This window comes from Cryptotermes secundus, unplaced genomic scaffold, assembly GCF_002891405.2.
Source record: "Cryptotermes secundus unplaced genomic scaffold, Csec_1.0 scaffold1894, whole genome shotgun sequence".
Taxonomy (NCBI): domain Eukaryota; kingdom Metazoa; phylum Arthropoda; class Insecta; order Blattodea; family Kalotermitidae; genus Cryptotermes; species Cryptotermes secundus.
Genome location: NW_019718027.1, coordinates 1,210,501 through 1,227,271, shown reverse-complemented (window position 1 = coordinate 1,227,271; position 16,771 = coordinate 1,210,501). Strand labels below are relative to the sequence as shown.

General features: G+C 37.8%; 1 protein-coding gene across 4 annotated transcripts in view; it reads left to right on the top strand.

Annotated features, from left to right (window-relative positions):
• LOC111862055 (SWI/SNF-related matrix-associated actin-dependent regulator of chromatin subfamily E member 1) overlaps positions 1-16,771 on the top strand; it is a 50,178-nt gene that overhangs the window by 14,600 nt on the left and 18,807 nt on the right. For 3 of the 4 annotated variants that reach the window (XM_023847255.2, XM_023847416.2, XM_023847170.2), the window contains 4 exons: positions 6,764-6,810; positions 8,169-8,258; positions 10,042-10,248; positions 13,381-13,465. In XM_023847255.2, coding sequence (XP_023703023.1) covers positions 6,764-6,810; positions 8,169-8,258; positions 10,042-10,248; positions 13,381-13,465 — 429 coding nt within the window. The remainder of the gene's footprint in view (positions 1-6,763; positions 6,811-8,168; positions 8,259-10,041; positions 10,249-13,380; positions 13,466-16,771) is intronic. The other variant, XM_023847336.2, reaches the window with a different exon arrangement.

The following is a 16,771-nucleotide window of genomic DNA, read 5'->3' as shown; positions in this document are numbered from 1 at the left end:
TACATGCACACGAAGGAGGCCGCAAAATATGTGGGAAAGAAGCGAAGATCTTGCAGATTGAACCAGACACCAGTTACAGGAAATACAAGAAATCTGCCCACATGTTGCTTATATCTCTAATAGATGAATCAGTCAGCCCCACTTGGACATCTCTTCCATCTGGACTCCTATTATTGCAACAGAAGCGTAAAAAACAACTGCTCTGTTAAATTGTGTTTTTTATGGTCATGCCATACAGAGAATTTATCTCTCTGGTGATGACATGTATTCTGTTAGTACTCTGGTGCTGGGCCTGATACATGTGGAATTGTTTAATGTTTGTCTTAACTCTCACAGATAGGTTGTGCTGTGCTTGGTCTGTATACCTTATCTTGTGTTGGTGCATGTATCCAGAGAGGAAGGAACTAGCTCTATTGATGGGGCCCGACTGAGTAGGTTCTACTTGAAGACGGAGACAGAATCCAGTCTCTGAAACATATTTTAAATAAANGTGGAAACGCCAGAATAGACCGTTGCATAATAAACAACAATTGCTCCGTTCTCCGAACAGGACAATTGTTAATGTCCAGAAATACAATAGTTGTACAGTGTACCCTCATTACACTGTGGATTTGATCATTTCCCCCAGTATGACTATGTATGTTTTATGTTATACAAATTTCTATGAAATGTTTTCATTGTAGTATAAACTGTATCACAGTGTTCCTTTGTGTGGTTTGCCGGTTCAAAGGATAAAGTCCACAGTCCGCTAAGGATAGGCTGTATGTTCTTGGTTTCTCTAATCTTGGGATTATTCTGGTCAAACAGCAAAGTCTATTGAGCAGCCATTTTACCTCTTTGACCACAGTCTGAAGTGTACGTTACATTTTATATACATATTTCATCCATTGCATAAATATTATATACATAATAACAAGGATTTCAAAATTAGGTAAATGTCAATGTCCCTTATAATTTGGGTACTGAAGTTGTCCACTCACACTTGCTTTATATCGGGCGGTCTACTATACTTTAAAATTGATTTCACTAACTAAAAGTTGGTGAGAATATGCATGTTATGTTATGTTATGTCTGGTTATTTGTCAGACCTTGTATGATCAGAATTCCAGTGGCACTGTTTACAATGTGTATTCTCTGTCCTGCCATTCCTTTCTCAACGTGTTGAAACATCACTAATGCTCTTTATGTCAAATACTACAGTAGCTGGTGCAGTCTACATACAGTAAAGGAATCTATGTGAATTGGTATATAGGTTAATCTGGAATTTAACCTTTATCAAACAGTTTGCTCCAGGCCCCCTGAAATTTAATTGAAAATAGCTAAAAATTACTTCCAATAAACTGAAACTATTTAACCAAAAATCAGAAATGAGAAACAAGAATTTAACAGAAAAGTATTATTCATTATAAATTTCCTTCCGTAGTGTATTTAAATATGAATATTTGTGGCATAAGTGGGAAAGCATTTAACCCAACTGTTGACAGAAGATGTGTAGAATACTTTTAATGGAATTCTGTGGGAAAGGGAAATAGGAAAGAAAGGTGCATGTCATAGAATTTCCAAACAAAAGAAACAGGGAACCTTGCTTTGTGAATGGCAAATGTTAATTTGAAATTAATAGTAAGGGGTTGTGTTGAGGCCCTTCACGTTAATGATAGAAAATGGCACTACCTGTTAATTCACACTACAATGCACATGCTTTATTTTTATTCTAATGTATCAACTTTCATGTCATAACACAATTTGAACCTTTAATAGAGCTGTGATACATGTTGTAACATAATGGGATTCAGACTGAAGGACCATAATTCTAATTTTGATAGGAATTTTGATACTATGCTTCACTATGTTCACATGGCTGTGGGATCTGCTTAATGGTCTCTTTCCTTGGGTGTAAAGTTTGCAGTCTCTCGTGCTCAAATGTGACAGTTAATGCATGCATCTTCTTTATGCCTTCATGGGATGGAAGTTATGTGTAGGGCTTATCTCTACCCATACAATACCTTTCCTCACCTTCACATGTCAAATGTGTTGTTATAAGACTTTGTCTATGCTTCCATCTAATAGCTGAAGATCACTGTTTTCTGAGATGTGGTAATGTGTAGGTTATATATCAAATTGCTTGGTGTTAAATCCAGAGGACCATCATGTTCATAGTCACATCTAACACCTCACACCATCTGGTTGTTTGCTATATATAGTTAGTGACATCTTTTTGAAGTGAATAGGACTGCTGTTGCTGTCAGGTGGAAGCATAGTCACTACCATACATTGGTGAAGTTGTTTAGTTAGAGTAAATCTGTCTGGAGTGGATGAAGGTAGGTGAAATGGGTGTTGCATGGTTTTATGTGCCTCTACTGCATGTTGGTGTTATGTGTTGGGCAGCTTGCACTCCTGCAAATAACATAGTTCGGTAATATATGCCATAATGCCTGAAAATGAAAATGCATCATTGGCTCCAGTCTGCTATGATGACTGGAGTTTTGTCAGACAACATGTAAATCAAAACAATTGTGATATCCTCGTATGACTGGTTGTTAATATATTTGTAATTTAAACCTTATATTAAACTGTGATGAAGTAGTTCATTTAATTCTGTGTATTTTGCAACTTTCTTACTGAGTAGAACGAATGCATTATCATTGTAGTTGCACACTAGACTGATATTCAGGAGGTACTTCAAATCACAGCCAGGATGTCTGCATTCTTCACTTAGGTTTTTCCTGGTTTTCCTCAATCATTCCAGGCAAATTCTGGTATAGTATCTCAGGACACAACCGCTTCCTTCTATATCCTTTCAAATTTGACACTAATCACTCATTCTTCTGCCCAAAGCTATATAGTGTAGATAATGGAGCCAGTAATGCCACAGGCTTTGGGCAGGATGGCGTTGGTTCAATTCCCGGCAGTGCAAGATTTTTGTCTTCTCCACACCGTCCAGACCGGCTCTGGGGCCCACCCAATCTCCTATCCAGTGGGTACTGGGGGCCATTTCCCCATGGGTAAAGCTGCAGGGGCGAGAAGCTGACCACTCACTGCCATCTGGTGCTGAGTTCAAGGAAGATGGAGCCATACCTCTACACCCCCATATGTCTTCATGGCATAGTGTAACTAATTAAGCACAGGGACAGTTTTACTTTATAGCCTAGATACATTGCCATAAATAAACCATTTTGTGATTCATCATCCTGCAATTCACTGTAGAGTCTAGATACTAATATCATCATGAAATAACCAACAAAAGGAAACATGCCAAAAAGTTGGCTGAAATGGTGATGTTTTGGACTTGTATTTGGGAGGTGCCTGGTTCAAGTACTGGGTAGGATACTGTCCTGATTGAAGTATTCTGTGGTTTTGTGCTCTCCAAACAGATGCCAGGATATCTCTTTCACCACATCCTGTCAAATTAACTGTTGTTTAATCATTTGATGCTGCATATTCTGAGTTACTGACGGCATCAGTAATTAAATTACAAATAATTACACAACTTCCATTCATTTAAAATTCACGGTACTGTATTAAGGTATTAGCAGAATTTTTACGATAATATATCCCACTCTTGACTTTTAAAATTGACCAATAGGGCAGTGCAGCCAGTAACAATACACTGGTAGCTCTGTGCCCTGTGCCCTGTTTCTTCATCATACCACACAATAAAATTGAAATTTTTGGCATCACTTTTCAGTGTTGTTTGACATTGTTGGTCTCTAACATTTACAACATTGATGATCGTAACAGGGTAGATTTGTGAGAATATACAGTGTTTATATCTTCTATGTAAGTTATGTTGTGTTTAAATGGTGGTAACTGATATTCTGACTTATGAGTTGTTTATGTTGTGTTCTTTCTCCAAATAGTATGAATAGATTTATTAACCAATTTTAGCATATCTCTCAAAAGTTAGTAGTTGCTATATGTGCAGTTCAACTTGTGCAAAAATATATTTCAGTATTGAATAAATATTCAAATTTGTTCTTCATTCATAGTAGCAAATCAGTCCAGCTTAGATCTCTCAAAACAAGTGATTGCTTATGGTTGTGCATGAGAGAAGAATGCAGGGGGAGCAGTAGTGTGATCGGGGTACATCTTACTGTTCCCAGGCAATTTTCTGTGTGCAAAGCCAGGCAGCATACTGGCCTGCTTCACCACTCTGTACCTCAATGTTTTTGACTGCCCAAAAGAATGGAATTCTGTTTCTGATACATTATGATCAGCGAAAAGAAAGAAATGTATAGTTTATGTTAACCTTTAATGAATGAAATTTACATCTCCTGTATGGAAAAATTATATATCTGGTATGGTAATTAAAGGTTAACAAATATGTATAAAAAGTTGTAAGTCTTCTATTAAGGTACAGTAAGGCACTAAATGACATTATCCATCAGGGGACTTGTAATTTGGACTTAAATGTACCTAATAGAAATGTAAATAGTTAATTATAAGGTTGAAAGATGTTCCTCTCAAAAAAGTAAGAAAGAAGTGTATAGTGGTTTGGAATATTATTATTTTAATCCATTCTCTATACTTAATTCTATGTTTACCACAATTTAAACCCCCTTATTTTACTTTATATGATGTGTTTCAGTTTATCAATATTGCGTTTTATGCAGGTAAATAACATTTTCCCCGCTCCTACATAATGGAACTTTTGTTACTAATGGTTGAGTTATACTTTAGCAAATTCAGCAAATCACCAGATTTAGTGGTATTTAAAGCAATTATTGCTGATGCTTACGAAAACCCATTTGAAACCATTGTTTACTAAATTAATAGATCTGAAGGTGTGAATTCATATTTGCCATGTTAGAAGTTGTAATCATCAGAACACACAAACCACTACAAGGGTTCTGCAAGATGAAATCAAATAGATGTTATGGGAGATTTATATGGTTCAGTTTCATAGAACACAAACCCTCAGCATCACATGAGACAAAATGCAAAATTCTTTACTTCTCTACAATATTGACTCCTGCATCATATTGGTCTTAAATGTGAATGATGTTTTATGATGATGAGCAGGAGCTGGGATAGCACAGTCAGTATAGCCACTGGCTATGGACTGGACAACCGAGGGGTTGGAGTTGAGTCACAGTAGGGTCAAGAATTTTCTTTTCTACACCCAGCCTCTTATCCAATGGGTACTGGCTGCTCTTTTGCTGGAGCTAAAGTGGCCAGGGCATGAAGCTGACCACTCACCTCTAACTAGTGCTGAGGTCAAGAAAATGAGGATCTATACACACACATTCCCCCATAAATCTTATGGTGTAGTGCTTAATTAGTTAAGCACAACGACAGATTTACCTTTTATATGTTTTAAGAGACTTCTGTAGAAAAAGATTTTAAATAACTTATGCAAAATTGTATAAAGTTTCCTTTCAACATTGGATGCCCTTGAGAATTTGAGGTTGAAGCAGAATGGGCTTCATAATTATTAGTGAATAATTACATCTTATGTACATTTTGAATTATTAACATGACAATTTTACTGCTTGATACATAAGTAAAAGTGGTTGTGGAGTGGTGTTACGTGTGCACTATCCTGGATATTTTGCTCTAATGCCCAGGTAAATACTTCGGCTTTGGTTCATTAAATATTTATCTGAAAACATTAATGATCATAGACCCTAAATAAAAATCCTGTATATACATATCAGGGCTAAGCCATAACCTTTGATGGTGTTCTTGGTAATTGGTGCATGAACAAAGTTTTTGTATTAACCTGCCTTGGAACACAGGCTTTAATTATTTATGTTTTAGTTTTATGAGGACCAAATTAGTTAATAGGATAAAGATAATATGTGGGATGCATAAAATAAACCTGTTATTCAATAATCACATTTGCTAATGTGTTTTTAGTTAATTACAAAGTGTTGCATGCGATAAAATTTGAAAATTTTTTTTTTTTTTTTGGCGCTACAGCCCTCATTTGGGCCTAGGCCTACCTCCATGAAACTCTCTGAAAATTTGAATTATCTACATGAAATTATATTCCTAATTGTACATGTTGCCATTGTCATAACTAATATGACAGGGCATGATGGATCCATAAGCATTTTGTTCACAGTTAGGGCATGGTTGGCTGCGTGAGGTTTTTATCCTACCCCAAAGAGTCTGTTGGTAAATATGTGTCCCACAGTTATATCTGCTGTATCACATGTGCATATACTGATATTGTTCCAGTCCAGTTTTCAGTTTTTGTTATTTATTTGTTTATTTCATTTTTTTTTTATGTAAAAAGCTTAAGGGCCTTCCTCCTCTGCAACAGATGGCACATAATACAGTTCTAAATACTTTGGTTCCTTATTGCATAATAATTAGGAGCTGGAATAACATAGTATAGCAGCTGGCTACAGGCTGCATAATCGAGGGGTCGGAGTTCGAGTTCCAATGGGGACAAGAATTTTCACTATTCCATGTCATCCAGAAAAGTTCTGGGGTCCACCCAGCCTCCTATCCAATGGGTACCAGGTGCTCTTTCCCTGGGGGCAATGAGGATGGTGTGTGAAGCTGACCACTCACCTCCAGCAAGCACCGAGGTCAAGCACATGGGACATACGGGTATTCCAATATCACCTGATATTTGTCATGCAACTAGTAAGGAAGCACACATTGGATGTCTGTAGACAGTACTTGTTTATGAGTATTTATCAAGTTCCTTTATTATTGTAACTCCTCTAGCTCAATAAATATCACTAATTGTGTTTATGTCATTAATTTTTAAAAGCTGTTGTTGTGCATTTACACATGTGTTTGTTGATTGCAGAACGTTTGCGAGCATCAAGCGCATCCAGTTCTTCTTCTGGATCAGGGGTAAGAATTAAATAAACATTGTAGTTAATATGTGAGTCATCATTGACAAAAGGTTTTATCTAAACTATAGGTTATTTTATACTGAATCACCACTGTTCCACTTTATTGCTCACAGTTGAAATGAGAAGTCTTCTTAATAGACCATCCGAGATGAATAGTAAGCACTGTGCCTCTGTTCTTGTCTAATACAATCAATCTGTAATTTTATCAATGTCGTCTAGTGGTCAGCATTCCTGGTTACAGATCCAGAGGTCCGGGTTCAATTCCCGGCACTACCAGATTCTTTTCTGAGAAGTAGTGGGTCTGGAATGGGGTCCGCTCGGCTTTGTGATGATAATTGAGGCGCTATTTCAAGGAAATAGCGGCTCCAGTCTAGAAAACCGAAATTAATGGCCATGGGGATTTGTTGTGCTGACCATGCGACACCCTCTATCCACAAAAGTTGGCACTAAACTTCACCTACAAGCAGTGGTTGCTTGGTCGGTATAGTTCGCTTGCAGGCTAAAATAACAGAGTTTGTTTTGTATGTACATATCACTGTTTGGGTCACCCATTGTTTTACAATTATCATCCATGATAATTGAGTCCATATTATACTATCCTAGTTTATGAGTATTTGTTAAAAGTTTGTGTAGCAGTGCTTAGGCATTGTTACAAACAATTGCATCAGTTGTAGAAAAGCCAGATGGGGAAAAAATATTATTCTCTAATACAAACGTTTTATAACTGTGAAACTGCAGACACTTACTGGTGTATCAGAATAGTCATTATTTTCTAAGTTCTGTCCCTAAAAACTCTGATGTGGCTTATGTATGTAATACTCAGAAAACATCTTTTGAATTTGTTATCAGAACAGGAAGAAATATATTCACTATATTTGTGTGGATATATTTTAGACTAAGCCTTTCAGTAAAACTGCACCTAAGATGCTAAAAATACTGATTTGAACTGAACAAGAAGACATGTGCCTGGTACTTTACATCATCTTTGAGAGATTCTGTCTTTCCTCAAGACTATTTTCTTTCCTGAAATTTCATTCTTTCCTTCAACCCTAGAAGACATACTTGAATACTGCCTTATGAAATCATGTTTCATCGTTCATTACAGCAACTGAGAATTGCAAAAGAAGTGTGGAATGAAAAATTATAAAACAGTATATAGTTAATCCTTTACTTTTCCATTTAGATTTAATGTATCCTTACACTGTCCTATTATGTAATTTAAAAGTCTGTTATATGCTGTCTTCTGTGTAAGACTTGGCAAAGGTTATGAGTGTGCCATTCAGGCATCCACTCATTCAGTTAATTGGGTATGATTAGTAATAACTATAAGAACATGTCATTTGCTGTGTTTTTCAGAAAGATTCATCAGCCAACCAGAGCCCATTTATGACAACATCTCATGGCCATCCAGGCTTTACCCCTCAGAAAGTTGGAAAAGGATCGAGTGTAAGTAAATCATTTCCTCTCGTCACCTTGACATCCAAATCCTGCCATAGAACTAAGAGTACCCACTAGAAATGCCAGGGCTTCTTGGGAGTAAATGCAGTTACACAGCAGTCACGTCAAATAACAGCAGAAATATTCCATTTGGAAACCTGTTCTTTCTTCTAACATTGATGTCACACTTGAGGCCATCTACTGACAGAAATGCAGTACTAATTAATTTAAACCATGAGTGGAGATTTTCGGCTGTGGTTGTATTAATGCAAGTTCACCGAGCTGATCTAGTTGTGCATGATATGCAAAAGGTTAAACAGATGAGCTCTCAGATAACAGAAATGGGGACAGTGGTCTTAGTGAACCTGCAGTTAATATATTTCTCTATTCCCTGATATTGTATATATATTTTATTTATTTTATGCAGAGTGTTCCATGTTGTCTCTGTACCTAACTAATTAAGTACTACACCATGAAGGCATATGGGCGAGTGGATATATATATTCACATTTTCTTGGTCTGGGCACTAGCTGGAGGTGAGTGGTCAGCTTCATACCCTGGCTGCTTTAACCACAGGGAAGAGCCCCAGATACCCATTGGATATGAGGTTGGGCGGACCCCAGAGCCGGTCTGGATGACGTGAAGAAAAGAAAATTCTTGACCCTACTGGGTCTTGAACTGTGACCCCTCAGTCATCTAACCGTAGCCTGTCACTATACCAACTACACTATCCTGGCTCCTTTTTCATTATTATAAAAGTGAAGCTTGTATCAAATCTCATTGGTTTAGTTAGGAAGTGATGAAGTTGTTCAACCAACAGAGAAAATAAATTATACTGAATATGCAGTAGGCTTTCAATTACTCGTCTGCAGGCTAACCATATAACTTCCAGAAGTCCTCAGATATTGATTATAGCTTCCTGTAATGGTTTAAGTGTTGGCCATTACACCTGTTTCAGTAATATGTTTCAGAGATGGTTTACAGTGATTTGTGGTAGACTGTGCATCTGCAACTTTCTAGTTTATTACTTTATTACTTTTCTTGGTAGCCTGCCATTATACAGGCGTTGTGTTCTTCTCTTCTTGGAAAAATATTTGTGCCTCTGTTTAGTGATTGTAGCACATCTACTGAAATATAATTATGTGGTTTTCAGGGTTGAATGCAGTGTGAATAGTGAATGTATCGAATTTTGGGATTATACATTGTTTTTAATTATCCACACTACTTCATCCCCCCATTATCATGGTTAATCAAAAGTTCATTGTACACAGATTTAACCTTTTTTTTTTATTATTATTGCTAGTGGGGTGGGGCTAAGTCCCTTGTATTGCGGCCACTTCTGGCCTATTGTACCAGTCCCAGATGATAGGTGAGGGTGATTGTGGAGCAATTGGTGGAATGAAGATTGGCAGGGGAACTGAAGTATGCAGAAAAAACCTGCCCTAGTGCCACTTTGTCCACCACAGATCCCACATGACCAGACCTGGGATCGAACCCAGGCTGCCGCAGTGGGAAACCAGCAAGTAACTGCTTGAGCTATGGCGCGGCCCTAGATTTGACCTTGGTAGAACAAGTAATATCCTTTGATGCATTGGATGCCATTGTAATTGCTCTAGTTTAGGGGTACTTTCACACAATGGTAGAAAAGGCAGTACCTTTAAACACACTCTGCCATTAAAATTATTGTGGTTTAGCTATAATTTCACGTAAAGAGTTAATCATTATGTTGTCTGAAATTTCACTGCTCTTATACCATGAGATTTGAGGTTCTCACAGCATTTAATTGTTTCAGGGAGACACGAGGGTGCCAAAACCACCTAAACCACCAGAGAAACCTCTTATGCCATACATGCGTTACAGTCGCAAAGTCTGGGATCAGGTGAAAGCACAGAATCCAGAGTTGAAGCTATGGGAGATTGGGAAGATAATTGGACAAATGTGGCGTGACTTGCCAGAAGAAGATAAGACTGAGTATGTAGAGGAGTATGAGGCAGAGAAGGTAGGCCCTGAGAACAATGAAAGTAAAAGTAAAGTAAGTAAAGCAATCCCTGTACCAGGCCGTGAAGGCCCATAGGGTTGTGAGACGTTGAGGGTCCCACATTATCTAGACAATCGGCTCAAAGATGGCGGTAAGGTTGTCAGCCTTACGTGCCAGCCTCGCTTTACTCCCCAGGAAAATTATTTAATTAATTCCTGGTACTCATTTCTCTTAGAGGATGAGTCAACCCCAGGGTCATAGTGCGGCTGGAAGGATTAGGTCAAATGGAAAAAAAAAACCAGTGACCTCATCGGGACTTGAACCCGCAAGCTTCCGGCTTCTAGCATAGCCCCTCAACCATTATCAAAATTCAGAAGGCCAAACATAGGATTGAATTTAAAATGCCATGTGAAATTAATGGTAATGTTTGGTTTTTATGAATCCTGGTTTTATATCACTGTCATATGATACCAAACTTAACACCTAGGCTCATCCTTATGTTGGGTGTTCACCCTCCTCACTGCCGCAGCCTAACAGCCCTAGACTTTAAGGGTACATAAAAAATAAAAATTTTCAGTTAACATCTATAACCAATTACATGGAGCAGAATCCTATCTAGTCCTATCTAGCCCTTCTAGTCAAGAAGTAGTCAAAACACAAAAATTCAGTATCATGTACACAAGAACTTATCATTTGCCCCTATCCTGATCCAGATGAATCCAGTCCATATTCTCACATCATGTTTAAGATCCATTTAATATTATCCTTTCATGTATGCCTAGGTTTTATAGTTGAGCTCTTCCATTCGCGTTTTCCTACCAAAGCATTATATCCGTTCTGCTTCTGTTGCATACATGCTACATGCCCTTCCCATATCATCCTTGATTTTCTGTGCTCTGAGGAGTACAAATTATGAAACCTTTCGTTAAGTAATTTTCTCTGTCCTCCTGTCACTTCCTCCTTCTTAGGTCCAAATATTGTCCTTGGCTCTGTGTTCTCAAACATATTCAGTCAATGTTCTTCCCTTAATAAAGTTTCATACCCATACAAAACTGCAGGAAAAAAAAATTTTTTACTGTAATCTACTTTTTCAGATAGCAGATAGAAGACTTGTATACCATTCAGTGAATATTATTTAATGAATCGATTAATTCAAGTGTCTGAAATGACCTGTAAAATTGGTGAAGTTATTGAAGTCTACAATATTATATTTAAGCATCCTGTTGCACTCTACACGATAAATGATACAAACTCCGTCCTAAGTGCAAACAATATACATTTATATGTCTTTGATCTTGTTCTTTCTACACTACATGTTTCAGTGTGGCAGCAACGTTAAGAGTATACACCTGATGATGGCCGATAGAGGCCGAAACATGTAGTGTAGAAAGAACAAGATCAAAGACATATAAATGTATATTGTTTGCACTTAGGACGGAGTTTGTATCATTTATTGAAGTCTCTTGTATTTCTGGGGCAAATTCCACATGTGCAGGAAGAGGTATGAATACACTGAGAACAGTGTATTCTTATGCCTTTGACGTTTCTGTAATTCCTAAAATATCTGTCATCCATATGTTATTGAGTCATCTCTTGTAAGAGCTATAGTATTTGGCAAGATATATCACCTAGAAGTCATGTAAGAGCTAGAATATCAAAATTAAAGTTTAGTCATGAAAAGAAAATGTTTTGTGAAGGATTTAATGCTGTTTATGTTTAAGAATATTAGAAATTGCTTGCAGGAAATTAGTCTGATATAGATATGTATAATTATAATGATAGGATTTAGCAGTGATGATACTGGCATTTATTATCAAATACTAAAATATTATCAAAAAGCAAATGTTTCAGTAATAAGTACAACAAGCTCATGATTGTGGAGATATTATAACTGCATATAGCTCTAATGTTCCCTAGACACCCCGGCTCCCCACTCCAGTCTCTGAATTATTCAAGTGCTTTGAATTAGGGGTTATGATTTTATTTGTGAGAAAGTGTTTTACTTAAAATTTGTCCAGTCCTCAGTGTTAAATATGCACCTATAATGGATTAATACTGAAGTTAGACCTTGATACAGATTTTAATATGAATAAATATAAATTTATTAAAATATACTTATCAGGAGTCAGCAGATGAATTGTTCACTCAGTTTTCTGGTCATACAAAAATGCTATTCACCAAACACGTCAGCACAACAAAAAGCATGCCTTCCCACACCAATGTAATGGCTCTATACTAGTCTGCTTATCAGTGCATAACACATAAGACTATCCCTTGACTTGTACAATGTCACTCGTCAGTTATACAAGCACAGCAGAAGCCTAGAATATGTATAATGTTGGGAATGAATAATATTCAGTTTTTTCTGTTGTGTGTAGAAAACCTTATTCACAAATATAAAATTTCTAAGAACTTCAAAAATTATACACTAATGGTAATAGAGCGTCTGTGTAGCTTTTAAGTAAATCCACATAATGTTGGATTATGACATTGAACCTTGATCATTAATTAATGAATTCATTGGATTATACATGATTCGCAGTGTTAACTGAGCAACGTGGTTATATTTCTAAAATATCAGTGTGCCAATCAAAGTTCTTTTTACGTTTTGGGGAAGACAATATATTTTTCTCTGCAATTCTCTCACAGTTTTTGTGGAAACAGAGATGTCAACTAATGTAGAAGTATCTCCATTTTCTAATGCTTTTATTTCTGCATTGTTGGAGATAAATTATGAAACACTGTGTGCTTCACTTACAAAGAAATAAGTATTTTGCTGAATGTTAAGAAAACTTGAATGTATTTGGGATTCGCATAGTGGGGGGTGGAGTCCAGTTGGGTCCACTCGGCACAGCGGCCACTGATTGGCCTATTGTACCTGCCCCGGGTGATTATGATGCTGGAGAATTTGGTGGAATGAAGATTTGCAGGGGAAACTGAAGTACTCGGAGAAAACCTGCCCCAGCGCCACTTTGTCCACCACAAATCCCACTTGACCAGACCCAGGCCACTGCAGTGGGAAGCCAGTGACTCACTGCTTGAGCTGTAGTGCGGCCAAGGTATTTTGGATTCAAGTTATACCCATGGAGCTACTAAAGGGGTTGGCATCTCTGAAATACAAATTGTGCCGCATGCTTGTTACTTGTGTTACAGTTAGAGTATGAGAAGAACTTGAAAGTTTACCACAACTCACCTGCCTATGTGGCATACATTGCTGCGAAGACCCGTGGTAAGTCGGGTAGGTTGACGTCCACTCAGTAATTCTTGATGGTCGTCTTGTCTGGTTACTGTATGTAGAGACAGCTGTAATAACATCTGTGACCACAAGTCAGAGATTGAAATTGTAATATAAATGTATGTATAAAAAGAAGTAACTGATAAGTTAATTTCCTCTGAAACATTTGAAAGGTAGTGAATTTTATTTCTAACAGTCTTAAGTATAAGGGATGTGAGGTAAGAGAGGATGTGCTAGCCTGAATATGCACCCACACAGACTTAAAATTATCATCTGTGAATAGGGGAATCACTCAGCACTACAGGAGTAGTGGCTAAATTTTAATTTGAGGGTAACAGTTCTAAGCTGTTTTTAACTTGTGATTTATTTGTTTTGAAAAAATGTGATCCACAGCCAGCTGGCCTGCACAGTGTGGCAACACATCGATGTAACATACAGCAGATACAGATTAATTTAAAAAAAAAAAAAAGAAAAAAAAAACCTGCAGATGTTAAATGATGAAAAAATGTGATCCACAGCCAGCTGGCCTGCACGGTATGGCAACACATCGATGTAACATACAGCAAATACAGATTAATGGAAAAAACCTGCAGATGTTAATAATTAAGACTTAGATATGAGATGTCAAACTTTACATGTTGCTGCATTTTCAGTGAAAGCTACTTTAATCACTGTATGCAGTTATGTAATCGGTAAACTGTGTACATGTAGTGACAGTCTTGTGTAGCACAGAATGCATTAGATTAATTAAGGAGCCATGATATCTCACCCATTAAAGTGACAAGCTACAGATTAGATGAACAGTGTTGGGATTTCTGGCCTTTGCCCCCCCCCCTTTGTGTGTGTGTGTGTGTCACACCCAGGTGGTTGTGTGGCCATCCATCCTCCTACCCACAGGGTTCTCGGGGTGAAGGATAGCTGAAATATGAAGCGAACCATTCACCTTTGTCTAATGTCACAGGTAGACATTTGTGGAGCTTCCTGTATGCTAAATAACAGATCAGTCTTGCAATTTCAGTGAGGTCTTTAGCTAGGGACATCAGGAATATTCAGACTGATCGGCCATCATTAACTTAGGGTCTTCAGACCCTCTTCATACAGTTTAAAAATTCCTGTGGCAAGCCATATTATGAAGAAAGCAGTCTTCTGGGATTTTGCACCGTGTATATGTGGTGTTAACCGACGTTTCGGAGGAACGTCGGTTAATACCACATATACACGGTGCAAAATCCCAGAAGACTGCTTTCTTCATAGTCACCGCCGTGAAAGCCTCAAATCTTACAAAGCCATATTATCTTCTCTGTTTCTGAGTTTGTGGACAAGTAGTGGCTCCGGTCTAGAAAATTGAGATTAATGGCCGTGGGAATCTGTTGCTCTGACAACGCGACACCCTCTATCCACAGAAGTTAGCACTAACTTCACCGACAAGCGGTGGTTGCTTGGTCAGTATAGTTTGCGTGCAGACTAAAGGCCACAGAGTTTTTGTTTTGAGTTTGGACACTGCCAAGTGTTCTTTGCATCAAGTCAGAGTCACTCTTATTTTCCATTCAGACTAATTAAATTTAATGAGTATAGGAACCTTCTCATAAGTTTTCAAAGAACTGAGAAGTTTATAAGCAGCAGTGGTCATAGATGTTAGAGCAGCATTTATCTAACACAATGGTGATGAGTAACTGCTCTTTCATTTCACTTGGGATTGTTGCTTTACATGATAATTATTTAATAAAATGGGGGCATGAATTAAGTTTCTGTCATCTGTTAACGAGCAGTAAGTTAACTTCATTGAAAGTTGATTTAATTCACTGAGATAACCCTTTACCCCATCAGGGATAGACATTAGCTCTGTCAAATGGACCCAACAGAGTAGGTTTCGTATGACCTGGTGACGGAAACAGACTTGACTTTAAATATGTTTGAAAGGTCCAGCTGCAAGCTTTTATGTTAGCCATGTTCAATGTTTGGGTCCTAAAGCTAAAGAGGTAGTTACTGCATTTCAAAATGATGTATATTCATAGATGATGAAACATGTCAAATTTAGTATGAAATGAAACAGTAGTGACTTATCTTTCTCTTGTAGCTTCTCTATATGTATCAGTTGAATTTTGTACATATTTATGTTGCTTGTATATATAAACATAACCTAAGAAAGAAAACTCAGAGCATAGTGTGCTTAAGGGACACCGCACTTCTCTCATTAAGTAGTTTTATAACCAGTATTACATTGGCATGTGAATGAATGTGCACAAAAAAATCAAACTTAATTGTATTTATTTTTTCCCCACAGCATTTATTAATGATATTGTAACGTGTTTTGCGTTACTGATCCCACTTCTGACACCAGTTGTCGCGTGTCGGGCGTATATCGCGACAAATAAATTCTCGGTGTATTCGGTGTAGCGAATTTTATTTCACATTCGCTCTTACAGTCACCCAAATTACAATCTGACGATTACTGCTATCTGCAGTATCACAAATAGTACACTCCAAATGCCACAATACAACTGACTGGTTGCTGGCTAACTCGGCGGTAGCTCCAGGACTCACTGACTGACTCAGTACAACTCGACTCGGCGACTGTTACAGTACAACTCAGTACAACAACTCTGCGGTAGCCACACTAGAACTGGCTGGTACCAGCTGTGCAGCTTACTTATATAGCTGCAGTGCTTGCCGGTTGCGTAATGAGTGCCACGTCATCCTGTTACGTCACCGCTGTTGATTCGCCTTGCATAGTTACCCGGTTACGGGGCTCGGCTATCTTCGGCTCCGCTCGTGACGTCACCGCGCGTTGCGCATTGCGGGGTGATTACTCGCATATTACGCGAGCGCTCAGTTACCGCTGAGGGGTGGGAGGGGAGCGCTGACTCCCCCGCCGCGTCACTGCTGGTGTGGGGGGGGGCTCGGATTTCGCAACATGTCACAATTTTGATTGAAATCAATAAATTTATAAAATTGTATTTTATATTACAAGTACCTGGCTACTATAAACTTTTCTTAGTACCTTATGTTTACTTAAATTTGTATATGTGTTAGTAAAGCTTTGGAAACTATAACTATGAGTTCTTCCTAGTAAAAACCATACATTCGCACCCACATAGACAAAATTAATATTCCTTAGTAAGAACTATAAGTTACTGCTGGTTTTGTCATTATCAAGAAATAGCCCATAATTGTTCATATTAGGTGGTCTTTACTAGGTAGAAAATCTTCAAGTGAAGGTCATGTCTATCTGTCTGTCCATCCACCCATCCATGACTTAGTACCAGTGCCGAAACTATTGGACAGGTTTTTTACAATTTGCTGAAATTT